Below are 26,750 nucleotides of genomic sequence, written 5' to 3' on the forward strand. Positions count from 1 at the left end.
CAGTACAAAGCTTGTTGTGTTCTCTCTCGTGGCTCTCCTGTGAGCCCTCTCTGGTTGTTCAGCATCCTGGAGGTGCGGGCACTGGGCCTGGGCAGCGGTTCCCGGGGGGGCAGGGGTACCCCTCCTCTCCTGCTCGGAGCCTGGGCATTGCAGCCGGGGGTGCTCCGGCCACAGCGGCAGGCTGGGAGTGGCTGATGGCTCATGATCCACACTCCGCTTTCACGCAGCTCCCTTCTTCCCAGGCTATTTTCCCATCTCATACAAACGTCTTCATGATTTATGTTAATTTTCCACTTGCAGAAATGACTTCATAAAAGAACAACAAAGAGCGCCCTATTTCTGATAGAGCAGATGTCTAGACTGAGATTAAACCCCACGATTTTAGTTTTCATGGGGAGCCAGCGCCCATTAAGTTCTCCAGCGCAGCGCGGCAACCCTCCGGGGGCCGGGGTACAGCGGCGGTCGGGGGCACGGGACTGACTAGCCCCGGCTCGGCTAGCCCCGGCCCCGCTAGCCCCGGCCCCGCTAGCCCCGGCCCCGCTAGCCCCGGCTCGGCTAGCCCCGGCCCCGCTAGCCCCGGCTCCGCTAGCCCCGGCCCCGCTAGCCCCGGCCCCGTCGGCCCCGGCTCTACTGGCTCTGCCCGGCAGGTGGTGCCGCCGAGCCGGCCCCGGCCCCGGCCCCGGGAATAAAGTCAGGAGAAGAAGCAGAGAAATGTGACCGAGATGGGGCAGTTGGCGGAGGGAGGAGGCGGGTAGGGGGGAGAGGAGGAGGAGGAGGGGGGAGAAATCGGGGAGAGAACAAAGAACTGGCGCTCCGGAGCGGGGCTGCACTTGGCGGGGCTGCGGGGAGCAACTTGCGGGGCTGAGGGCGCCGCAGACGGCTTTGTCTGAACGGGCTTGCGGAGTGAGGCACCACCTCCTCTTGCCGCTCCCCTCCGTGCCGGGGGGAAGGGGGAGCCCGACAGCCGGAGCGGGGGCAGCGCCGGGGCTGCGGCGGCGGGGGGGGGGGTCGGCGGCGAAGGGGGGGGGGCAGCGCCCCGCCGAACGCTCTGCGCGGGGGTGCGGGTAGGCGCCCGCGGGGCCGGTCGGCCCCTGCCCTCCCTGCCCCGCAAGCTCGGCAGTGACTGGGCGTTTCGAGCCAACAGCAAAACTAGCAAGATTTCAAAGTGAAATTCCGGAGGAAATTTAAAGAGCATCCGGATCCGGAGAAAGACAGAAAGAAAGAGGAAGGGAGAAATAAATCAAAACGTGGGGAGAAGCGGCTGAGGAAGGACGGGAGAGGAAGAAGCCGACGCTCGGCAGAGATGGGGTGAGACCGGCAGTTTATTATTCTTGAATTGCTTTTATTGCTCGTGGCCGCTGAGCTATTTTAAAGGTTATGGCAAAAGAAATGAAGGTTTTAAATCGCCTGTTTTCCACATTGCAAGCTTTAAAGTTTAGGCTTGCCTTTTATTTTATGGGTTAGAAAGTAGGTAATTGCAAGTCTCTGCAACTTCTTTAAATAAACTCGTATGTGAGGGAAGCCTCCAGTGATCTATATGTTGTATGAAATCCAAACTGGGAGGCTGGGTGGGAGGACTGGAGCTGGGTTGTGTCTACAAACTTTTCCAGAAGTTAGAAATTAGGAGGTTGGTTTGGCTGTTGTGATTTTGGCATTCAGTAAAATGGATTCTGTTTGCATTTCTAAATGGATAAATAGCTGACTGGAAATCCCTGATGATTTAGTTTATGATCCCCTTCAGATTTTCCAAGAGTGAAATAATGCTGCATGGATGTGGCAGTGGATTTTGGCATGGAAATAGGAGCTTAGTCTGGTATTTAATTTATGTCCTAGTTATAAGTCTCAACCGCGTAACTTTAAGGACCTGACATGTGTTGTGAATTTCTTGTGCAGTAAAGTCTTTGTGGCTCTTTGAAAGCACACTGGATCTGTAGGAAGCCTGTCTGATCAACTCGCTCCAAACGTTTGGGTTTGACAGTGCAAGAGAAATAAATAACATTCTTAGGGGCTTGATTTCCTTTTGCTAATTTTCCTCCTGGACTACCTAGATAAAATGATTGAACAGTCAAACACAGATTGAAGAGGCAGAAAAGGTAGCGGGGAAGAATCAAAAGCGACAGTTGCATGAATCTGGCGTTAGATCCTTTGAAGCTGGCGGAGTATGTGCTGAGCCAGGTTAAATCAGAGTGTCCCTATTTCCCTGTAACTTTTCCTGTGATCCCCAAAAGTTACTGTAAACTTCTAGAACAGCCAGGAAGGTTTAACAGGCAGATAGCTTGGGACTAGTACTTCATTAGAGTTAGTGGATGGATCCTTCTTGGATGTACTGCAGCTATGTGATTTCTTTAGAGGGTCGCCAGCTCCCATGGAAGACATTGAGATAGTGTTACCGTCTCAGTCTGCTTAGACTTCGCAGTATAATGACACTGGTGTAGTAGAAAAACTATTGTTAAGCCAGGGATAACATTTTCACCCAAAATTGCTTATTTTCACTTAACTTCTGAGGTAAAAGTGTCTTTTTTCTTGTACGTTTATCACATGAGGATCATGAGTAGCTTTCAGCAGCATTTAGCTTACTCTGGATATGAAAGAGATTAAAAGTACATCACCTTTTACATCACATTCTGGCAGCTGATTTTCATTAACTTATGTTTAAATCAGGGATTTTGGTTTCGTTCCTCCATATTATATTTCTTTCTAACATCATGTTCTGATTTTCATGGATAATTCTCCATGGCCTTTTTGTATCGACTGCACTGTAGGTATTAATGCGTTAGGGCTTCCTCTTTGAAGAGGACAGTTACTTGATAATTAACTGTTATTAACTAACTCTTGATCCTGAGGGAAGTGAATTTAGTTGGGTCCTAGCTGAGTGGAACTCTGCTGATAGCATTGTCAAATATAAATATAGGTAGGTGCAAATTTACTGGTGCCTAATTTGAGCAGTATAGAGTTTACCTGCTTGTCACGTATACCAAGCAAGTTAATTCACCCACCCCTACCTATACTGTCACCCACTGACCTCTGCTACACAGGCAGTTCAAACTGCCTGTGTCAGAGAGGCTGCTGGTTGTGTTTTGGAGCTCTGACAAGGGCAGGTTGAAAATTTGAAAGTAGTAGATGATCTTGGGGACTTTCTCTAGTGAAGCTGAGCAGGCATCTGTGCCTGGAAGTACTGAGGGTCCTGTAGCTTGTAACGGAGAGGCAGAATGTGTTGGAGGCACGGAGCATTTTGAAATGTGCATGTATCTCCACTACTCTGCTTCTAGTTATTACTGGACATGTTTTCTGGAATGTATAAAGAATTACTTAGCTGCAGTCTGGCTCTGCTGGGTTTCTTAACTTTTAATTGCTATACAGGCTTCCAGCAACTATCTGCGTGTCTCAGAAGAAAGAGCTGCTGAAGCTTAGTAGCAGAAGTAACAGTTGTCCTGGGAAGGTGAATGCACAGCTTGTGTTGTAGACACCCAGTAGCATAGTGTTCAGCAGCCAAGACGTTCTGTAGATGGAGACTGGTTTCCAAAAGAAATCTGTCTCAGCTGTGTTGTGTCTTTAAATGCCCTTGATTCCCTGTCTCTGTGCCTGACCTTGCATGCTTGTCGCTGTTCCCCACGCTGATCCAACAGGAGCATATTCAGCCAGGATTCCTTTGCTGCCCTTTATCTGTAGACAGGCCATGAGGCAGCTGCTTTTCATTCCTGTGCTAAGCCCTGCTGGGTAATCTCTTGGGAGCTGGGGAGGCAGGAGGGAAGGCAGCCCCTCACCAGCTCCCGTTGCTGGAGCTGCACTGCTCCACCTTCCCTTTGTGGCTGTGGAGTAGAGGTCTGGCCTCTTTCAGTCCCATCTGGACACTAGCAGCATCTATGCATTTTCCCCAAGGTCACACAGGATGCAGCACAGAACGAAAGCAAAGCTGCAGCTAAGAGGGCTTGAACACCCGCCTGGTGGTGAGAACAAAGAGCTGGGAATCCATTCTACCAAACTTTGTTCCCAAAGCGGTTTTGCAGTTCAGTGTCTAACAGTCAGTGTCCTAGGGGCTTGTGCCTAAATCTTGGGTAAGCAATATCAAAGCTCGCTCTGCACCCCAGTCCTGGGGAAGCAATATCAAAGCACGCTCTCTACACCCATTTACAGTGAAACAGTAGAATCCGTAGGCTGTGGAGGGAGTTACACCCAGTCCCTGGCTCAGAGGAAGGGTTAGACTTTGGGGAGAAATGCAAAGGGAAAGAAATGAGGTTTGGCTTCCATTAACCCACACTTCTTCCCCAAACAGCACTGACGTGCAGTCAGCAGCTATTCAAGCTGCTGAGGGAAGATAAAAGGAAACAAAGACGGAGAGCAGTGGAGGAGGAGGAGATGGGTTCTCAGGCCCTCTCCGTGCTCTAGTTCTGCCTTTTGAAATACTGGGCTCTGTCTGTCTGAAATTCTGAAAAACATTTTCCCCCCATCTGCCCTGGCCAACCCTCTTCCTCAAATTATCCCGGCGGGTGCTGCTTTGCAGGGTTTCTCACCCCCGCGTGCTCTGGCTGGTGATCCAGCAGGAGGGAGAGCCCTGGCCCTGACGCCAGCAGCCAGCACGGCCTCCCAGCTGACTCAGCGTGGCGGTGGGCTTCGTGCCAGAGCTAAGCCACATATCTGTCGTGCTCACATGCTCTCACGTACCCCTTTCTGCTCTGTGCGAGCTGACCTACGGACACCCATCCAGGAAACCAGACCTTGCAGAGAGAAAGGGCTTTTGGGAGGATTGCAGTGAGAATTGCAAAGTTCTGTCACGGCAGCTGGGAAATCCTTACCTCCTGCTGTGGCTGGCAAAGGGCCTTTATCAGAAGATGACCTCTTTTGGAGGGGCTTGCTCATTGTGGCTGCGTATTGAGCCCAGTCACAGTGTAAAAATACATTCCTAGATACTCTGAAGGTATCCTGCTGCTGTCAGCAGGAACATTGCACCCCTGGAGCCCTTCCCTGCCCCTGTGGCTGAGTACTGTTCTGCCCGTGATCCACAGAAACAAATGATTCGGCTGATCTGGTACTTTGTAATTTCTTGCAAGGCATTTTTGGTGTGGTTTTTAGGTGAAGGGGAACCACAGACTGCCTACGTGCAGAGCAGAGTGTTTGAAGTGATTATCCTCTCTGCGTCCAAGTGCAGAGAGGCTCCTTTCTCTGACAAGTAAATGAATATCCCTGCAAAGAGGAACTGCAGTGACTGAGAGGAGGTACAGGCTGGGGAACAGCACATGGACTTCCTAGAGATGCCCTTGTCTGAACCCCGTCCAGGAGCACCGAGGCAAATGCAGTTAATGAGGACCAAAGCTCAGCCTTCCCAGCATGTTCCAGCTGCTGTCTTAAGTGGCTAAAAGATTTTATTCTAAACCTCAGACCTATTCACTGTGTCTCTTGAGTACTTTGAACTTGGACTCACTGGCCAAATCCCTCTCTTAAAACACTCTACTTGTGTCTAGGTTTGGATCCCGCACTTTTGTTGCACGTCTTGCTTTGGACCTGAGAACAGGACATAAACGTTCATATAAATTTGGGGAATGGTGACTCTAAAAGCTTCCTTTTCCACAGCAAACATAAGGTTTCTTCTCTCTGGTCATGCAGCAAAGGGTGGGGGCAGGTGAGCAGGATGTGATAAGTAATTCAGTTAACTAAATGGGCATGTCACAGGCAGGCAGGATTGTGAGGTGAGAATTACTGAGGGGAAAAAAAAAAAAAAAAAAGAGAGGATCTCAGTGGGAAAAATCTTCCAGATTGCACAGAAAATCAGAGAAGAATGAGGACAAAGCACAAGTCAAATGCAGCTGTGCAGTCAGAAAGAGACCCCTCCCCACAGCCAGCATAGCAGTGATCAAGCAAAGGCATCACTGGATGCAATAAAAGGTCTAAAGCAAACAATAAACGCCTGATTTCTTCCTCTCCCTTTCTCCCTGTGAAGAGGTCTGGCAGGAGGGCTGCTTTTTAGCAGTTGCCCTTAGGTTTAGGAATCTGCTGAAGAGAGAGCGAGCCTGGAACTGTCAAGCAGGATTTTCCCAAAGGGGTGCTATTTGCTTTGGAAATACCTTGAGAAAGTAAAAGCAACACAACACGGTTTCTCTGACGTGCAAAGACCCCAACAGGCAGCTGAAGTTGGGATGGGGTAAAGAGAGAAGGGGGTGAGCATGCAGTGAAACACACCAGAGCTGCCACAGTCCTGTTGACATTTAGATCTAAATATTTTGCTGAGCAGCTCTTTCCAGGGCTCTCTGTCCCTTCCTCTAACCTGGGCTATTCCTTAGAATGGGATGTGTTGCTTTACAGGACTGTGTGCTGTTACCTTGTGGCAGGAGGCTGGAGGATGCCGTGGAGAGCATGCCCTGTTCCTAGCTCTGTCTGTGACTCCTGTGGCTTAAACCAAAAAACTCTTCACCTTTTTACTTCTGTTCCGCTATTAGACTTGTTTGCAAGTTGCAGGTATTTTTCTGAGGAGGATTAGAGAGAAAACTGTGAAATCCTCCTGTTAAAGACATACCTAGCAGAGGGATTAAGGCATGAGGTAGATGTGTGTCTGGATCCCTCTGTGCAAGATGGGCTCCGAGCTCCCGGCAGCCTGGTGTCAGCAGCTCTGCTTCAGCTTGGATATTGCTTTACTGTGCTGGGGTGGGCGTGTGTCACCGTGATGCCTCCTATTTACCGATCCATACGATCCTAACACATCGCAGGTGTGTCATGGGACAAGCCTGGCACCGGTCCCTGGTGCTGACTCCTAAACAGGAAATGCTGCAGTCCCTCTTTGGAGAGACCTCTCTGGGAGGTGGCTCATCCCCCTTTCCGTTGCGTTCTCTCTGGGGGTTATTTTAGAAGATCCTGCTTAGGAAGAGGCCAGCATGCCTGCGAAGAGGAGGGTAGAGCCTGCATCCAGACAGGACACTCAAGGACAGTCCATGCATCCAGTGACATATGAGTTCAGATTGCACGGAATAGAGGGGGTGGCGCTGGTTTTAGCCTTCTCCAGCCTTTGGTACCTTTGGTGCCCGCTGTTCCCCTGCTAGGCAGAATGTGGCATGGTGCAGGGGACTGAATTGATGCCATCTGTACCTCCTTGGCACAGGGCAGTGCTTGCAGGGCAGGCTTCTCCTCCAGGGTCCTGGCAGTGCATCAGCATGTCCTAACGCAATGAGGTCCCTCGTCCAGCCTTAGCGAACTCGGTCCCTTTGGCCTGCTCAGTCCATTTCTGCTCTGCTGAGACTGTAAATTAAGAGGGCAAATAATGATTTGCTCTCCTGGCAATGGTGAAATAAGCTGCTATTCATTAAGAAATCAATTTGGATTCTGAAGAGAGGGAAATAATTTAAGAACCAAGGTGGAAATGAGACCAGCGTGCAGTTTTACGTGTTGCCTTAATGACCACTGAGTCAGAGACTTCAGTCAGTGAGCAAATTGGAAATGATTGATCCATCGCCTATATTTATGTGTCCTCCCCAAACACCCCGTGACCTTCTTCCAGCTTCTCTGTAAGGAGAAGCCACAAAAGGAGGCGTTTTGGTCTTTGCTCAGGCAGCGTTCTGGAGCTGATGTGAACCCATCAGGAGTACCTAGATGAGTTAGACCATCTCTTCTTTTCAGTTTTAGTTGCTTGGTTTTGCCTGGTAGCTAGTAGCCTGCTGCTGGAGTGTTAGGGAACATTCACCGGGGACAGGTCATTTTTAAGCTATCGGGACTTGGGGTATTGAATTTTGCCCTTCCCTCCCTGGGCTGGGAGCAAATGCTGGCAGTGATGAGACCTGGATCCTTTCCAGTTGCCATCAGGCACTTGCTGATCGTGTCTGTGTCTCAGCCAGATCTTTGTCCTTTCAGTCATTTGCTTTGGTTTTTCTTAATTATCTGCGAAGGACAGCCCTGGGGGGATGTAAGTGGTTTTATTTACACATGCCCTTTTCACTGCTATGTCTGTATTGTTACAGGGACTCCCAGCTGGGAGCAGGAAAAGAAGTGTCAGCATTTAGGGGTGTGTGGTGTATCCAGCATATACACTTCAAACCCCCGGGGACAAGAGGGCTGTAGTGGGAGAGAGAACATGACAGTTTGAATCCTAGGCACTTTCAGGGCTATTTTTAAATGCTTTGTAGTGTTTTTGGAAACAAGAGGTCAGAAGCAAGCTGAATGCAGATGGGTGCTCCTCAGACATTACTCCACTGATGCGTCTCAGATCTGGCTTTCAGCACCTGTGCTTCTCCTGCTGGGAACTTCCCTCAGTCCTGCCAGTGCCCTTGCCTTGCCAATCCACCCGCTGTGCTGAGCCGTGTCAAACCCTGCCGTGGTTCTTTGCTGCTAAAGAGATCGTAGGAAGGGTGAGGGAGAGGCTTTTTCCATTTAATAAGCCATTTATGACTTCTAAGAGATGTGTCCCTAGATTTGCAGACTTTCTTGCTTTTCTTCTCTCTTGGTTTGCATTGCTGCCTACTCTGTCTGTTTTTTATTGTGTTCCACCACTTAGGCTCTCGGAGAGCTTTTGTTTCGTAGCATTTGCTTTTAACCTTGTCAGGCAAATAAGCGAGTATTGAAAGGCAGGTTTCCACGCTAGCCAGTATCCTTGACAATGAAATTCTTGTACTAGCTGGATACGATTTGTATCATTTGATGGATTTAAAACAAAGACTTTTTTTTTCTCTGCAGAAACACTGCAAAAGAAGCGTGAACATCTCTGCGCTGCTCCCATCAGAGCACAAAGCTCTCCTAAGCATTACCTACAGTGCTTAAGCAACTGCTTCCTAGAAAGCACTGTGCCCCTGCCAGGCTGGCGTTACGCTCAGGTAGCTGTGAGAAAGCAGTGCCACGCTGGCCTCTTAAAGCGATCTCCAGTCACCGTTATTAGGGACATGCAAGCTGGCAGCCACTGTTCCCATTTGCAGTGCGGGAAGGGGAAACATGGAAGATAATTCCAGGAGATTCTGCATGTTTTGCTTGGGAGGTGGGTGCAGGAGTCCCTTCTTGGCAGCAGGCAGGCAGGCGAATGCTGACGAGCCCGGCCATCGGTGCCAGGTTGCTACCTGTTGGAAGCAAAGCACATCTGGTGTAACTGGCAGCAGGCCTGTTCAGAGAGCTGGTGGGACTTCCACAGCTGTAACTGGAAGGGATAGCTCGCAGGCAGCACCAAGTTTTGTTGCTCCAGGGAAGGCCATAAGGCACAAACAAATGTATGAGGAGTGTCGAGGCAGCTGTGATTATGTGAAGGCACAAAAAGCAGAGCACTCTTCCTGGACAGCAGCACCCATCAGCAGTGTGTATTTCATATTTCGGTGTTCCTGAGACCAGGAAAACAGCATGCACACCCCGCGGCTGTGGGATGGGCAAGAGAGCAGCCGAGTCAGTCTTGTGAATAGAAAAAAAATCAGCAAACCTCTGTGAAGGTGGGCTTTTCTCCTGCCTGACAGGCCTTCCAGTGGCATTTAATTTTCTGCTCCTGATGCTCAGAAGGAAAATAATGCTGGCTTTTGTGGTTAGTGACACTGTAATTACAGGGCAGTTGACATCTAGGTGGCCTTCTAATCCTCTTCTGTCTTGGAGTGATCAGTAGGAAGGCAATGGGGTTTTCCAGGTATGAAGACACCCGTAGGTGACCTGTTTGGAGGCAGACCTAGCTGAGAGACAGGGAGATCTGTGTGCTCTACCCCTTCTACAGGCATCCTTCATCGTGCAAATTCACTGTCTTACATTTTTGCTCTCTTTTTGAGACACACAGGCTCAGCTGATAATGGGAAAGAGCAGGGTGGGGACCAGTTACGGGAGACACTAATTTACAAAGCAAATGAATAGCACAGCTGTCTTGAATGTCATGGGGAGGCAGCATGGGGTTCTGCACTGCTGGGGTCTGGGATCATGCCTGGCTCCGTGGAGTGTGGGGCAGGGAGTGCACACGGTGGGTGACTTCCCAGGTGTGGCTGCAGACTGTCCCTGCGGGCAGAGAAAGGTTATCCCCAGGAATGCCAGACCTCCATCAGGGTGCATGGCACGGGGCTGTTTGAAACGTCGCTTGGTCAGCAGGATGGTTTGCACCAGCTCCGGGTGCAGAGCTCCCCGCTGAACAGCGAGCGCAGGAATAGCTGCCCTGCGTGCGGGTTGAGCTCCGAGGAGGGTTTTCCGTCATGCAGCTGGCATCACGTGTGCATGACTGGAAACACTAGAGCCTTCCAGGCTTCTCCGTGACCCTCTCCCAACAGCCAGCGCCTGCTGCCAAAGGGATTAACTCCAGTTACACGTCTCACCCAATTATCTTCCATGACAGGGAAGAAAACTTGTTCAGTGATGAGAAATCATTACAAATTACAAGCTTTGTGCGTTTGGGACAAACGAAGCCCCTGAACGCTGCCTGGTTGAACGCTCTGTCTGTGCTCGGTGTAATAAATAACAGCTGACTCTTCCATCGCTAGGAAATGAATCACTGTGGAGGCAAAACCAAAAAGGAGCCTCAGTCCAGCTAGGAGCCCTGGGAAGGAAGCTGTTGGAGGAGAGATGTGTACTAACTCCACTGGCCTGTAGTCTGTCTTACCCTTACTAACAAATGTCAACAGCTAGGTAATGTCCTTCCTCTGTTCTTTCTGACACTAGCCCAGGACACAGGGGTTCAGGTGCAGAAACATTATTTTTTCCCTACTCTGTAGATACTGTGTCTCAGAGGATAAGTTGTGATCCGTGTAAGATTTAGTATCTGTTAGTGGAGCCTGGAAAATTGGAATCACGTTTTGAAAACAGTCTGTGGCTGAATAAAATCAGGCAGCGAGGGTGCAGAGAAGGGGCTGGTTTAGACCCTCATGCAGTCACAAGAGATCCGAGTCAGGGCTGTAACCTGGGAGCAAAGCTTGAAACTGGGAGGTAGAGGGAGTATTTTATTTCCTTAATTTTTGATGCTGGGTTCAGAAAGCACCAGGTACGCTTGGCTTTGGATTGGTGGGAAGGTCTGCTCATTGCAGCTGTGAGGACTTGCAGTGGGGAGGAAATATAAATGTCTGGATTTTGGGAGCTTGCACATAGCAGGATTGTGACTCTGCCTTGTTTGCAGCTGTCATGGGGGTGTGGGACGTTTCCAGACACGTCAGATTTCACTAGGTTTGCATAAGGAGCATGGCAACAGCCAGTGCCTTGGGTTTTAACCAAAGTCAAATGAAGACCCCAAGCCCTGATGCACCTGGACTGTTGTGTCATGGAAACATTCCTTCCTGCCTACTGAAACGCTCAAGTTACATCCTGATGCCTGAGGTTCAACTCCTTAGTTCGGCTCAGATATTACTGGTTACAAAATCCGGGCAGTGCTTGGGTTCAGTGCTTTCTTACAGCAGCTGTGCATTGTGTGGTGAAGTGTTTCCTTTAATTCATTGTTAAGTGGCTTGCTTTTAATCCTGCGATGTGACCTTTCACTGCAGGATGCGCTTCCCAAGCATGAGTCAAGAGAGGAAGAGCTGAGCTGGGGGGAAGGTGCTTTTTGTGCTCACATCCCAAACACATCCTCCATCCATCCACCTCCCGACAGCTCCAACTTGGAGATACCCTATGAAGTACAAATAATACAGCCAGAGAAATCATACACCTGGTGAAGTTGCCACAAAGTGACCACCAAGAGGCCGAGAGATGGTGAAAGAAAGCTTGAAGTTAGGCTAAAAATAGTATAACCCCTGATCATTAGCATAGCTCTGCCACACTGGCTGTGTTGTGAAGGACCATCAGGTATGCCCCAAACATGAGATTGCCATGCCCTATTTGCACTTCTGCTTGCAAGTTTGGTGCCTGTCCTTGGGTGAAATTGCGTACAAGATCTACTAACCTGAGGACATAGCCTGTTATTGCTGGAACGACCAGGCTGTGCTCTTTGGAAATATCTGAAGACTGCAGCAGGGGGGACTGAGAAGCTCTAGAGGAAGGTAAAAAACCGTACCTGTACTTAGAGACTCTTGGTAGCTTTGCTGTTGTGCCAAAGATATCTTCATAGACCCAGGTCACTAGTGTGCAATGAAAGCTGCTGTCATCTGGATGGTGAGCAAATAGGAGGCGTAAGCAGCCAAGGGCTTTTACTTTGCAAGAGCATCAGCCAGAAGCCCCCCAGCTTCTAAAATGGCCTTTAGAAGAGTGCCAAGGATGTGGAGGGCTCCTGGGGAGAGCACAGAAGCCCAGAGGTCTTGGGAAGGCAACTCACAGGCATGATGGAGAACTTGGGTCACGGCTGCCCTAATAAGAAGGACACTAGACGACACCAGCCCAGAGCGTGGGGAGCTGCTACTCCCTGCAGGGAGGCTCAGTGAGGGCGAGCTGGTTGAGAAATGCTGTGTCCTTGGGAGCTGCGCTGCTTAGCACGTAGTGTCTTGGATCCCTGGAGAGAAGGCGAAAAGCAGAAGTGCTGCTGGCGGTGCATAACGCCACGCAAGGGCCAGGAAGTCGATGCGCTTCCTCCGTTGCTTCCCCTCTGCCCTGACAGTCCTGTTCACTCTCTTGCAGGGAGCAGCCAATCTTCAGCACGAGGGCCCATGTCTTCCAGATCGATCCTGCCACCAAACGGAACTGGATCCCTGCCAGCAAGCACGCTTTGACCGTCTCCTATTTCTACGATGCCACGCGCAATGTGTACCGGATCATCAGTGTGGGGGGCACCAAGGTAGGGGGTGTTTGCTGACAGCATCGCACAGCTTGACGGCAGGTTTTTCTCCGGCCAGAGTCTGTTCTGGTGTTGGTTTTGGTGGCAAGTTGGTCAGTTCTCAGCATGGCAGCAGGCAACGACAGGTAAAACATGACCTCCATGCTCAAGTGTATTTAGTGTTAGGCACTAGAAGCTGTGCTGATGAAAAACATGCCCTAGGGTCCAATGTTGTCTGTCCCTGCCCTACTCTCTTCTAACACCCAGTGCACGCAAAACACAAGCTTTTTCTGAGAGCCTTTATCCTGTGCTAAAACCAGCCGCTGTAGATATAATGAAATGACAGACAGAGGCTGGGGGAGTCGCAGAGGTAGTCTGTTCAGTCACTTTGACAAAACGCGATTAGCTCTCCCTAAACTGTTCTTGATAGGCATTTTCCTGAATGGAAAGGTCTTCCTTGAAGACCTCCAATGGCAGATGTTCGGCAATCTTCCCAGGCAATTTATTTTGTTGCTACTCTAACCAGCAGAGAGTGTTTTGTAATGGCTAGCCCTGATTGCTGGCTAAGCCTTTTTTTTTTTTTTTTTACTTGCCATGAGAATGGAGAACATCAGAAAGTTGTTAAGACCCCAGAGACAGGGATGCTGTCTCTTATTTTATTTTCCAGCAATGGAGGAAGCTGATGATGCTGAGTTGTTGGTTTGGTGGGTTGTGGTTTTTTTGTTTTCCAGCAGACATGATGATTGAGATTTGTTCATGTCATGCAGCCATACTAGAAAGACTTTTGGTCACCAAAAGCCCGAAGTGTTGTCTTATAGATTAAACCCCAGAGCTTTCTACCCCTTGTTCCTAGAGTACACAGGGATTATAGTGCTCAGTCCCACATCACCACCGCAGGGCAGCAGGCTGGAGTTCTCTCTGACTCTCATTGCCTCTCTCTACAGGCGATCATCAACAGCACTATTACCCCCAACATGACCTTCACAAAGACCTCCCAGAAATTTGGTCAGTGGGCAGACAGCCGAGCCAATACGGTGTATGGGTTGGGCTTTGCTTCGGAGCAACATCTCTCCCAGGTAATGCTGCAGCGGGAATGTCCCTGAAACCCTGAAGGGGAGATCAGTCTCTGGAAGAGGCTTTAGGAACCTGATACAATGCTGTTCCTGCTGCACTAAAATCTGATGCAAAGATGCTAGGAAGAGCTTTAAAGTAATATTTGCAGAGTGTTTTGAGCATCATAAATTCAGTTAGGATTTGGGGCTCGATTTCTGTCATTGCTGTTTAGCTAACCCCACAGTCCTGAGTGCCAGAATCATGGGCAGGGGCAGGAAGGGACTATTCCCTGAATTTTATTGTTAGATGAAGAGAAAATAAAAAGCATGTTGAATGAAGTTGCAAGGGGAGGAGTAACCCAGGCAGCAATTCTAGTTTGTTCCACATTTTGGTGTAGCACCAGAGCTGACTTTTCCACTCCCCTCTAGTTTGCAGAGAAGTTCCAGGAAGTGAAGGAAGCAGCCCGTTTGGCGAGGGAGAAGTCACAGGATAAAACGGAACTGACCAACCCTGCCCTGAACATCACATCTCACCAGGTAATGCTGGGGGAGAGGTGTGAGTGAAGCTCACCGCAGGGCAGTGACAGCTGGGGAAAGCGACCACCGTCCTGATCTCCCCACGTAATTCTTGCTTTCATCCCTTTCTCTCTGAGAGTTTTCTGGCCAGACGCTGAGGTTGGAGCTCCACGTTTTGGTGACACGTGTGGCCCTGAGGTCACTCCATTGAAACACACGAAGTAGATTAACTAATAAGTGCTTAAATGGAGCTCCTGGGAAGGTTCACCCTCCTCCCTCTTTGCCAGTTATACTATCAAAACCATTTGACATTTTACAAAGGCATGCTGGAGGTGTGGGATTTTTTGGTTTGGTGTTTTCGGTTGTATTTCTTTTTTTCTTTAAGGCTGCTGGCTCTCCCTGGGCTCAGTATGACAGTAAGAGGCAAGTAGCAATCAGAAGTGCATGTTGCCTGGTTGAGGATCATAGGAAGGAAGACACATGGCATTTCCAACAGTCTTTCTTCCTCTTCTGGGGCTGTAGGGGGTTCTTCTCCAAGTTCTCTGACAGCTGATGGTGCTGTCCGTGAGGGTCCATGGAAAGATAATTTCCTAGAGCTGGTGAATGAGGAGTGCTGACCAGACTCCCTTTTCTGTCATATTTCCAATGTGGAAGAGAAGCTGTGAGAGTAGAAATCACACTCCCCTAAGGTGGAACTGCATGTATGACAGCCAGTCGTTCAATTTTCTTTCCCCGAGGAAACCAAGCCAGAAAGCTTAAGCCAATCACAGATCCTGCTCGCGCACTTGTTACCTTTCTCTCCATGTGGTTAAACCAGCTCCAGCAGCAGTGGGATGGAGGGGAGAGGATAAACTGTGGAGAACTCCATGCTGCTTTTTCACATGGTGAAGCAGCTCGGTGCTGGTGGTGAAGCTGCCCTCCCAAATGGTTCACTCCAGAGGTGCCTCTGCATTTTCCAGAGCTCCTGGCAGTAGGAGAAGAGCTGTAGGATGCAGGGCACTGCATTCTCTGGGTTGAGTACAGATGGAGTGGGAGCAGAGGAGGAGGAGGGAGTGTGAACACTACCTTGGCCTGCAGGGAGGGGAGAGGGAGGGGAAGGTGGTGGCTCTGCAGAGCGTGGAAATGTCATGTGGGGTGCAAAACCAGGGAAAATCTGCCTAGCTTTTGACTCCTGCTAACTCTAAGCCCCATCCCAATGGGTGGCATTACAGTATGCAGTAAAGCATTTGTAGCAGAACCAAAGGTTCAGGAAAAAGACTCTGGTCAGTAACAGTTACCCAAGACAAAGCTTGATGGCCAGCTGCAGCCTCCACCTCCCAGCTCCCCTGGCCACAGGAGATGGAGGCTGGGAGTAGAGGTACTCCCTCTTACCCTGTTTACACCAGGCACCACTCCTCAGATGCCACAACAGGATGCGTTCATCTCCCCTGTGCTGCAATGGCAACTTGCAACCGAAGGGATGAAGAGGTCAGAAGCTGAAGGTTAAACCCAGATCAGGGAAATGGCTGAAGGCTCTGTTCAATTCTTCTCACCTGGCTCAGCAGCTCTAAAACTGCCACATCGTGAGCCCATTGAGCCTGCCCTGTCTCTAGGTGGGAGAGCTCAAGCACAAGTATGCACAGCCCCTGCCTGCAGCCATCGTGGTGCCACAGCCATGCGTGCGCTGTCCCCTGCCATGTGGGCGTGCAGATCTTGTCCTGCCTCCCCCAGCCCGGGCATCCGTCATCCCTTCTCCCACTGTCCCGCTGCTGATTCGCGGTCTCTGCGTTAGTAGAGCTTCAAACATGAGTTTCGTCCTTGAATAATTGATTGTGTTTCTGTTTGCAAGTGAGCAGAGAGTAGATCTGTCTCCTGAAATCAAATCAGGGCTTCCTCATTTTCTGCATCTGCACTAGTTTACTTAGGCTTCAGATTTTCAGAGCTGGGGAAATCCCAGGATAGCATCTTTCTCCTCTCCTTTAGTACTTTCTAGGCCAATCCCCATCCCATTTAGCATCCCCATTGCAGAGTATGTCACTAGGGATGCTGTAAGCAGCAAAACAGTATGGCACATACATCCTCAGCTGTTCTCAGTTTGAGTTGGACTCACAGGGTCTCAGCACACCAGAACAGGAAACTTCTGCCCCTTCCCTTCCTCAGTGTCCCCACCTTGTAGTAAAGGTGAGGCAGGGTTGTGTTTTGCAGGTCTCACTTCTCAGTTGCTCCCTGGAGCTGGTGTTGGACACATCTCCTGGCCCTGCCTGGTTCTATTTATAGATGTCAGCCGACCCTGAGGGCAGGTGGCTGTCCTTAACCACCGGCATTTGAGGGCTACCTATGAACTCCAGCGGGCTCCCCAGCCACTGGTCTCATAGTCCCCAACTTAGGATCCCAGGGACCCATTGCTCAGAGTGTCTTTTTATAGCTGTTTTCCCCGTCAGTGCCCAGCTGCCCCCCTGCTGTGAGAGCAGACTGTGCCGACGGGGTCCCTGAGGGGGCTGGAGGGTGTAAAGTTGGCTTCTGCATGTTCATCTCTGCTCCACTGCCACTCAGGATGAGTTGGTTGCAAGCTCTGATGTATGCAGGAATATGGAGCCATAGAGAAGGATATACTTTGGTGCAGAGGCTGTGAGTTTCCTCTCCCATGCCTTTGGGAAATGGGGACCAGAGTCATCTGAGCAACAGCAGAGCTTCCCCGCCTTGAGCTGGAGAAACACCATCCCAGTGGCACCTGGTGTCTTCATTCGAGGTGGACATGCGACTGAACCCAGGTGGCCTGGTAGACCTGTGTTTAGAGTTGTGTCTTTCCACTGCTCTGAGAACCAGCAAGAAAATCCTGTTAAGAACTCCGCAGCCCCCTGAAACAGGCAGCTTGAGCAGTTCCGAGTGCTTGCATGGCCCTGGGGCTCCGGTTACAGCTATAACGTGGCTGGCATTTGTCAAGGGGAAGCTGAGAGCTGGAGAATTCAGTACCTCGAGTTGGGAGGGAGGAATAGTTGGTGCACGCAAGCTGTGAGCCCACCTGCTCAGGGTGCCTGTGCGCTGGGATCGCTGCCCCAGCATGGCATGGAGACAGGGAGAGAGAGGACGTGGCAGCTGCTGGAGGAGCAAAGCACTGATCTACTTATCCCAGAGAGAGCCCCGTGGCCATGTAGCTTCCAAAGTCATTGCTATGCTATGACCGGTGTTGCTGAGCCATGCAGGAGGCTCTCTGCCACCCCTGGTCATGTAGACAAGCACAGCACCATCTAAGCGAGGACTGAAAGCCAGCGTTTCTCACAAGAGCGCAGGGGCTGGGAACCAGCCCTGTGAACTGGGCTGTGGATGAGTTTGCAGAGACCTCGTGGCCACGTGGCCTCTCATCACTGCTGTGTGATAACCCATCTCTTCTTCATCCCCCAGGTACTTCCCAGCCCCATCATCAGCTCCAATGGGCCAGGAGAAGATAAGCTATTCCGGAGCCAAAGTGCCGATGTTGAAATAACAACAGAGAAGGAGCGGCTGAAGAAGATGCTTTCAGAAGGGTGAGGCTGCCACAAGCGCTCTCTGCTCCTGACTCCTAAACTCTCTCTTTTGGCATGATTTGGTGCATGTCCCTGTCCTCCCAAATACTTTTGACCCAACGCTACTTCTTTAAGTAGCCGAGTAATGCCCCGTGTCTGCTGCTGCTCAGACCCTCCACTGTACCAATTTCCCCTCTTCCCTAGTAGAAAGTTATTGCAGCTTGGCCGTGAAATTTGCTGTTCAGGCTGATGGGAAGAAGAGCGCTTTGTGCCTGCAGCAGGGATGAGTTGATGCCAGTTATCTACAGATCAGTAGTTTGTGATACCAGAAGATGTTCACGCTTTTCCAGCTGGCCCAGGGCTGCATTTGTGTTAATTCCCCTGATGATTCCAGCAAAGTCCCTGCTGCTTCCGTTCTTTGTCTGTTGAAAAGGCTCTGGGCTGGATTCTGCCCTGTGGCTCCTATTAAGCTCCCAGCTGAACACTTAGAATATTTTTAAATCAAAAGCAAGTGTCCTTTGCTACCTTCTCCTGAGTCTAGGGTGGTAGGGTTTTATTCAAAGCAAACTCAGATCTAAGAAGGATTTTAAAAATGCATTTGCAGTCCCACGTTGCAAAGCTCCTTTATAGTAGCCATATCTTCCCCCACCCCCCCAACCCATTAATCTCACAGTGTGGTTCCTGCAGTCTCAAGCAAGCACACATGGCCTCAAAGTCAAACATTATCCAGGGATAAAGGAAAGGGATGCAAATTCAGGGCTGGGAGAAGCATTTAAATTTGGGAAGCGACATGAAAGCCAAATAGAAAACTGTCGAGGAGCAGGTAGCTGCCCAGCACGTGCAAGAACGTTGTTTCAGTACGTGTTAGCACTGGGAGAAGAAATCTCCATGCTGAGACTCTCTTACACTTTCCTGAACATTTCTTCTGTTCTCTCACACAGTTCGGTGAGTGAGGTCCAGTGGGAAGCTGAATTCTTCAGCCTGCAGGACAACAACAACAAGCTTGTGGCTGCTCTCCATGAAGCAAATGCCAACGTGGACCAGTGGAAGAAGCAGCTGGCTGCTTATCAGGAGGAGACGGAAATGCTGCGGCAGCGGGTGAGCATGGGAGGGCCTTTACAGAGCAGGTCAGAGGAAGCCCTGCCTCGGAGCCAGATGGTGCCCTTGACCTCATTCTCCCATCGGCTTCCATGGGTGCCTGCAGGAGATGGGATGGAAATCCAGGATGCTGCATGAGCCTGGCAGGGAAAACATGTCAAGGAATAAGGCCATGTAACTAGGGAGCTCTCACAAGAGCTCCTCTTTTCTGCAGAGCACATTGGGGCGTGCTGGGTCCCCATGGATAAAGGGAGGAAACGAGAGTACAAAGTCAACGATCACCAGCTTCCCTTGAGATTTTCTGGGGGGCCCAGCAATACTGAGTAAAGCCTGTGCCCCCCCTGAGCTGGGCATAGGGGCAATGTTCTGGCTGCTGGCAGGAAGGATGAAGATTGCTCTATCTGCTATAATTAGCTTGAATCCAAGCTGCAACATCATGAAACCCGGGTGGCGCCGTACAAACAAGCCCTTGTTCGGTTGGAATAATAGAATCTTTTGACCTACATAATGTCAGAGAGGTCACGGATCAACTGAGGAGGCCTGTGTGCATCTGGGCAGGGGAGTGAGAGTCACACGGCTGGGTTTGTTGGGAGGGAAGAACTGTGGAGTGCTCAGGAAAAGGTTTTAGGACAGTTGGGGTTTAGCTGGGAAAGGACTCTGGAGCCCTGGAGAAGAAGGCATGAAGCCATTTCACTTCGAGATAGCTCATTCAAAGGACAGCAGGGATTTATAGCAATTAACAGCTGTTCCCACTTGATGGCTGCTGTGTGGCCAGTCTGTGCAGTACACACAGCCATCCTGCAGGATTTGCTCTGCCCGTTGCTAATTCTCATTGCTGGAGGCAGGCAGTGGGACAGATGCACTGAAAAAATTCTCTCCTCTGCGGTAGGAGCCTGACCTAGGTACAGCAGGGATCTTGGGAAGGGGTGGGTGTATACATGTGGCTTCGGGGCTGCCTTTTTCCTGCCATTGCTCTGTGCGTACTCAGCTCGTTTGTGGCTGTTCTCGCAGTCAGGAGCTAGGAGGGAGGGTTTTGTGGGCATTAGGTGAAGGGCAACCACTGGGGGCTTGGCAGAGTCACAGCAGAAACTGTAACTCAGTGAAACATCTAGATTATCATCCCTGAACTGGAGCATTTGGGGGCTGGAGCTGGTTGATTCTAGCCGTGACTCTGTGACCCTCAGAGCTCACAGCCACCGTTATGTGGACCCTCAGAGCTCACAGCCACCGTTACGTGGACCCTGGCAAGGTCCCAGGCCAGCCAGCGTTGCCTTGCTGCCCCTGCTTGTGGAAAACCATCATGCCAGGGTCCAAGCCCTGCCTGTCTGAGGGTACCCATCACTAGAGCTGCACCTGTAAAGCTCAGTGCAGGCCCCATGAGAGCTTGGGCCCCAGCCATAGCTGCTGTAGACCTTCTGATGAGCTTTTAAAAATGAGTCTTCATGATTAATCTAAGCCACCAGGCTGAATTTTTCAGGAATGGGGAGGATGCTTGGGCAAAGCCTTCCTCCCAGCTCTGCTGTGGTAGAGCTGCAGTAACTCTTGTCCTTGGCACTCGCTGCCCAGGGGTGTAAATGGAACTAGATCTAGCCATCCCTTTGGGTTGTAGGCTCATGTGCTTGGTGTCAGCCGGTTGGGCTTTGCTGGAAGTGCAGAACTGCAGGAGAAAGCAGAGACAGAGCCTCTAGACCAAGTTCCACCACGATGTGTTTCTGTGCAGAGCAGGAGAGAATTTTTTCCTAACAGCCTCTGGGTGGGAGCCACTACCATATTGTAAGCCCCGTTGGGTTTGTAAGGAAGCCAGAACATGATAGAGAATGACTGTGGGTGACAAGGTGTCAGGACATTCCTGTATCTCTGAGCACGCCTTCCCTGTGCTTGCTTCCATGTAGGTAGCAGAACTGGAGTCACAGGGGGCTCACGATTCCTCCAGTGAGAACAACAAGGAAGAGCTGAGCCAAACCCTTGAGGAGCTGGAACTCCTGATCAAGGCTAAGGATGAGGTAATACCCTACAAAGCAGAGCAAAGCCTGAAGCCTGTCAATCACCAACACCTCGTCTGTCATTACAGCTTGTACGGGGTCAGAGGGCCCCTCATGCTGTTGCACGAGCTGTCTGTGCAAGCCAGGAGCCTCTGCAAGCCAGCACGGCCCCCTCAGTGGTCTCCCTTCCCAGAGAGGCAAAGCTGAGTAGGAGCAAAGTGCTGGGAGCTTCCCCTGCAAATAACCCGGAGTGGGGATGCTCCAGCACTGCACAAATGGCAGGGCTCAGCCATACCCCTTCTCTGCTCAGCCGTCTGCAGCTGCAGCTAGACTCTGCTGGAGTAATTGCTTCTCGCTTTCACTGCATGTAAATGAATAATTTAAAGCACAGTTTTAATTACAGAGGCTGTGAAGGAGGGGAGATGTGGAGAGAATCTCTCCAGTTTACACATCTGCAGGCTCTCTGGTGGCTGTGCTTCAGCAGGGTGGGTGGATGGAGCCTTCGGGTTGGAGCCACAACATGAGGATTGATGAGGGGAGTTGTTTTGGGGTTCCCAATCCTTAGAGAGTCAGCCCTCCCCCATCTCCACACCTACTCAGGCTAGGGGAAGAATGCTGGGGTAAAGGCATGCTTCACCCAACGGCCTGCGATCCGATCTTGAGCAAGGATGCAACAGGGTGCAGAGACCACTGAACCTCGCTGGCACTCAGCCAGACATCTTGATGAGGGACTAAGATCTTAGAGGGAGGCAGCAGGTACAGCAGAAGCAGAAGGTTAGAAAGCGAGGTAGGAAAATTTGGAGCTGAGCATGGTGATGTAATCCTTGGAGTGAGGGAAAGGGCCTTGCTTGGAGTATGTGGTGGGCTCTGGCCCAGCTGGGACAGGGGCGGATCTGACACGATGCTCTTCCTCCTTGTGCTTTAGGAGATTCAGATGCTGAAGAGCCAGAAGTGTGGACGATGGGAAGCAGAGGGCGAGCGTGAGGAGACACTGCAGAAGCTGCAGGTAAAGATGGCACATCTGGAACACTTCTGCACTCATAGTAGAGGGATCCATCCTCATTCCTCCTTTGAGCCAAAGGGTGAATGCCATAGAGCTGCCATGCCTATCTCTGCCTCTGGATGATGGGAAAAGGTCCTTGCCTACGTCTTTCCCTTCTGCCACCCTCCCTGTATCCCTCAGAGATAATGGCATGGGGCACAATCAGCAGGTAACAGCAAACCCAGATTAGCGTCCCCTTTTAGTAGGTCAAACAGAGGACCCAAGTCTGTATTAGAAATTCCCAATAATGGTCGAACCCAATTTATTGTTCCCAGTAATTTTTGTGCATCGTGCAGGTTTCTTACATTGGTATTGATCTGCAATGGTTGAGGAATAATAGTTTGTGCTCTCATTCGCCCCAGCCTTTGTGTACTCACCTCTAGCACTTACAGTAGCCCCTGAGATGGGACTGGAGCAGAACCTGTGGTGTCCTGTGACCCTCCATCTCTCCCAAGTCCTGCTTAGCTTGCTGGGTGGACAGGGATGGCTGGGGAGCCGAGCTCTGACTCAGTCTGGCTGGCAGAAGGGATGCAAGCTGCTCTGCACCTCAGGGCAACGACACAGATGGAAGCACGGTCTGTTGTGCAGTCTCTGGGGGCTCTGCCTGCCTGTGTTTACCTCTGAGCTACTGAACAAGGGGATCTGCTGCGGGGCTCAGCCCCGCACACGGGCACTAGTTTTCATGGCAGAATAATATCTCCAAACATCAAATGCCATCAGACCTGGAGATTAGATAGACATGTGAGGAGATGATCTGCATTTATATACCTTTGCAAACTGTGGGAAGATGGCTGGGTTTGGGGAACACGTGCTCACATGCGTGTGCATGCTGGCGTGCTGTGGCTTGAGATAGGGAGATGCATCGGTCAAAAAAATTGGTGGAGACCTGGGCTGGCTGGGTGTGGGTAGCCTGGCACTGGCGTGTTAGCACGGCTGTTTTGTGGAGATAAGGGTGGTCCGTGAGCAGTGTGTGTGGTCTGGGGCGGCCACCTCACTGCACCTGTGTCCTTCGGCAGGAGCTGGAGGCACGCAACGCAGAGCTGGAGCGACGCCTTCACCTGGCTGAGCAGACGCTGGCAGAGACCCTAGCCGAGAGGGAGAAGATCCAGAACGAAGTCACCAAGGTTGCAGAGATAATGGATGTGAAGATATTTGAGCTCAGTGAGATCCGGCAGGGACTAGCCAAGCTGGTAGAGAGCAACTGAGCAGTAGCAAGCTCAGAGGAGACGCCTCCGGAGGAGAGGAGCCTGAGCTGGGACTGGTCACCGACAGCAGTTACAGTCACAGAACAGCCTCGAGGTCTGTTCGGGCAGGATACGCCAACATACCAGCAGCTGCCTGGACAGCATGGAGACCAGCCGCAGCCACTTACTGCCCCCTGAGCGCCCAGGCAGAGGGCAGAGAGCATCTGAGCTCCTGCATCCTCTACAGGAGCATCGACAGGTCCCAGCCAGCCCTCTCTGGACCCTGCCATGGCTGTGGCGTGGTCCAGAGATGACAACTGTCCCCGTGCTGCCTTCCCAGCCCCCCTGCTGCCACACTGTGTCTCCAGCGTTTTTACAGTTTTCTAGGGGAAGGGGCTGAGCAGCCTTTGCATTTTTTTTCAGTAGTTTTTTTAGGAAACCACTTGCCTTTTGCAAGCCTTTGCTGCCTGTCTCCCCACCTAGGGAGGGAGGAGAAGTTCTAGCACACTGAGGACAACAGTCACTCCTTTTCCTCTTGCCCAGCCCTAACTACCTTGTGTCTTTCTAACAGGATCCAGTAACACTGGTCGCTGTCAGGAGCTTCCAAAGGTGGCAGTCCCCCCACTGCCCAGAAGGATGCTTGCCTGACCAGGTGTCCTTTCCACTGTTCAGTCACATGCTCCAGAGGAAGAAGAACCGCAGGTCTTAAAGCTCTTAGTTTAACACAGTGGGATTTAATGACTTGTTCAGATTTTAAGCTGAGAAGAGTAAAGGCTCAGTTGGGAAAGGGACATTAGAAATGGGACGTCCCTGAGGGGATGACCAACAAACTGCTAGATTGGCATCTCTCTGGGCCTCTAAGGGCTGCAGTTAATTGAAATTAAATGGGGCAAGTCGCAGTTGCTCTTGGTTTCTTTTTTTTCTTTTTTTATTATTGGGAAACAGTCCGCAGAGCTGTCCTGCTCCGTGCCAGCCGAGCAGTACTCCTTGTGAAGGGTACGGGTCCCAGCTTGCCACGCTTGGCCAGCTTAAACCAGAACAGGAGGCGTTTGGAGCATGCTGGGACCAGTGCCCGGAGGGGCCTGTGGGATGTTCGTGAGTTATGGTAGATGTTGTCTAGTAATAGGAATTGAGGGAGGCATCACAGAAACCTGGAAGGTTGTGTGTCCCCCAGCACCCGCTGTGTCCCTGTAGTAACCTAGGAGCATGTTAACCCCATGCTGAATGATGAAGCAGTGTCTGTGTAGAAGTAGTTAGTAGCCTTACAGGAGTGCTGATGAGTTTGGATTTTGTTCTTGGGTTTTTTTCCCTTCTTTGCCGCTCTACATTAGGCAAAGACAGCAGCAATCCTGGGAACGTTCCACAGGTCTGCAGAAATCCTGGTGCTTGGCCAGCCCTGGCTGCCCAGCACTGCTCCCCGTGCCCAGCTGAACCTCGGCAGAGCTGCGGCTCCTCGGGGTCTGCCTCTCCCTTCGCTCACCTGCTGACCACGAGGGGAACTCGCAGTTTCCACTCGCTGCCTGCAAGTCAGGGCAGGATTTGGGTCTGGCACCCTGGTGACTCTGCTGGATTTTGTCTAGGCAAAGCCCTTCCCTTTCCCAGGGGTAACAAGGAAACATCGAGATTTCCAGACCTGCACAGCCAGGGAAGGGCTTTTCTGTTTTGGGGTTGGGGTTTTTTTGTTGTTGTTGGGTTTTATTTTATTTTTTTTTCTTTTGCATGAAGTGTTCTCACAACTGTATGAGGCTGGAGTTACTGTAGTAATATTTGTTTCAGGGTATTTAAGAAGGGAAGGAAGTAACTGGGTGACAAAAAATTTCTAGGGGTTTGTTTACCACCCCGTGCCAGTGTTCATATTTTATTCCCACAGGAGCAGCCTTCTTTTGAAATAGAGATCAGCTCCCAGAAAGGTGTGTTTGCTTTGCATCTCCGTCACTGGCATATGGAGGGAGGAGGGTGGGATTGGGGGTATGGGAGAAAGTTGTGTGAAAGTTTTACGTTCTGTACTACTACTCTCTCCCAGTTGTTTTCTGTGGCTGCCACTGGAGCTGGGTATGGATCCTTACAGTCTGGCAGGGACCGTTTTGTAGCTCAGCGTCCTGGCCACTGCCTGTGCTGTATTATTGCTCATTGACGGGGCTGACCAGCCCCGCACATGCCACGCCTGGCTGAGTCATCTCTCCCCAGGGAGGCCGTGCTCAGGCCATTCCCGAGAAATGAGAGGGAGGACGAGAAATGAGAGGGAGGACGGAGTCAAGCTGCTGCACATCCCAGCAGGACTCCGTCTGAGCAGGGGAGAGGCAGATGCAAGCTGCAGCGTGATGCTCGGCTGAGACGGCAGCTCCGACAGCTTCATGGAGTGCTGCGCTGCCTGCTGCTCTCCCCAGACAGTCCAGGTACCAGACCTGCTTTCACTTGGGTCAGGCAGCAGTGTAGCGTTAGACCCAGCTCTTACGCTATTTAAGGATATTTTATATCCTCAAAGCACAGCCTAGCATTGCTAGAGAACTCCACCTAGACCTACAGCAAAAAGAGAACCAACCCACTGACAGTCTGGGTTGAGTGCAAGAAGGGCTACAAGTCATGCAACAAGTCACAAACATGAGGGATCTGTAGCTAATCTTCCACCGATGTCCTGCAGGAAGCTCTTTGTTTCGTGGTGTTCGACCTCTTCATCTCAGGCTGAGTCAGCTGGTACCAGACTGTTTAAAAAATGCTGTGAAAAAAACCCACAAACCAAACCCAATGCCCTGAAAAGCACAAGTTTTAGCCTGCTGCTTATCCTCATGTCCCGTATGAAGCCAAAGCCCAGGTGACTGCTGTGGAAGCGGTCCTGCCCCCTCAGGTCTCACCAGTATGGTGAATGAAATGGGCATCGGGGGTGCTGCTGGGCTCAGGCGGTGGATGGGGTGTTTGGGTACCAACAAGAGGAGGGTGCTGTGCACCGGTCCTGCAGAGTTCCAGAACTAGTGCTTGAGACTCAGCAGCCCACTATGTGATATCCCGAGGAGGTGTAACCCCCTGGAAGTGCTGTTCCTGGCTCATGGGAGGAAGTATTACACCCAGTTGTATTAAGTGCAAATTCCTCCGCTCAGCTCTTGCATAATCAACACTTCTGCGGTGGGAACCAAGAGAGCTCATTGACTAAACTCTGAGCAGCCTGTTCCTTGCAGCCCAATGGTGCTGTCACCTCTGGAAGCTTTGCCGTCGGAGCTGCCCTGGCCCTGGCATGCTGCTAGACGCTGTTCCACTGCGTGCAGCGTACCTCCAGGCAGCGGTACTTCGCACGCGTTCGCTGTGCATCACCCACAGCTCATCACGGTCCTGCCTGTGCTGCTTTGCTCTTCCATTGTCAGGAACCGTGAACAGAAGCCATCTTCCTTTCTGCTCTTCCCCATGGGTGTTAGTTGCAATTCTTTTCCTTGCCAGAATAACCTGAATAGCGGCTTTTTGATGAGATCTGTCCTGTGCTCAGCATTTGTTAAAAAAAAAAAAAAGGCTTTTATTGAGGCATCACGGGGTGGTGTGATGGATGGTTCTGGGAGGCACTTTCCGTTGCAGTCTTCCCCTCTTCTGAACTAATGAAAACCCATTCATCACCAGCTCTTGCCACAAATGCCCTAAATCTGCCGTTAGCGATGAGACAATCCTACTGTAGACGGTAGAGCAGCAAAGCGCTGATTCCGTCTGCCCCACGCTAGTGAGCATTTAAAAAGGACTTCAACTGTGGTTCAGAACAGTAGCGCCCTAACACATCCCGGCCACGTGCTTTCCAAGCCTCACCCCTTCCCTCTTT

At 51.0% G+C, this 26,750-nt stretch overlaps 1 protein-coding gene across 3 annotated transcripts in view; it reads left to right on the top strand.

Annotated features, from left to right (window-relative positions):
- HOMER3 (homer scaffold protein 3) overlaps nucleotides 1-24,863 on the top strand; it is a 31,557-nt gene extending 6,694 nt beyond the window's left edge. Inside the window, exons 1-10 of one of the 3 annotated variants that reach the window (XM_037383574.1) lie at nucleotides 1,027-1,308; nucleotides 10,407-10,551; nucleotides 12,463-12,619; nucleotides 13,543-13,674; nucleotides 14,080-14,187; nucleotides 17,548-17,669; nucleotides 18,590-18,746; nucleotides 20,639-20,749; nucleotides 21,654-21,734; nucleotides 22,787-24,863. In XM_037383574.1, the coding sequence (XP_037239471.1) occupies nucleotides 10,538-10,551; nucleotides 12,463-12,619; nucleotides 13,543-13,674; nucleotides 14,080-14,187; nucleotides 17,548-17,669; nucleotides 18,590-18,746; nucleotides 20,639-20,749; nucleotides 21,654-21,734; nucleotides 22,787-22,975 (1,071 nt within the window). In that variant the 5' untranslated portion in view covers nucleotides 1,027-1,308; nucleotides 10,407-10,537 and the 3' untranslated portion in view covers nucleotides 22,976-24,863. Of the gene's footprint in view, nucleotides 1-1,026; nucleotides 1,309-10,406; nucleotides 10,552-12,462; nucleotides 12,620-13,542; nucleotides 13,675-14,079; nucleotides 14,188-17,547; nucleotides 17,670-18,589; nucleotides 18,747-20,638; nucleotides 20,750-21,653; nucleotides 21,735-22,786 lie in introns of those variants that run through there. The other 2 variants (XM_037383575.1, XM_037383573.1) reach the window with 2 other exon arrangements.
- Nucleotides 24,864-26,750: the final 1,887 nt, after the last annotated feature.

This window comes from Falco rusticolus, chromosome 4 (assembly GCF_015220075.1).
Source record: "Falco rusticolus isolate bFalRus1 chromosome 4, bFalRus1.pri, whole genome shotgun sequence".
In the NCBI taxonomy this organism is placed as follows: Eukaryota; Metazoa; Chordata; class Aves; order Falconiformes; family Falconidae; genus Falco; species Falco rusticolus.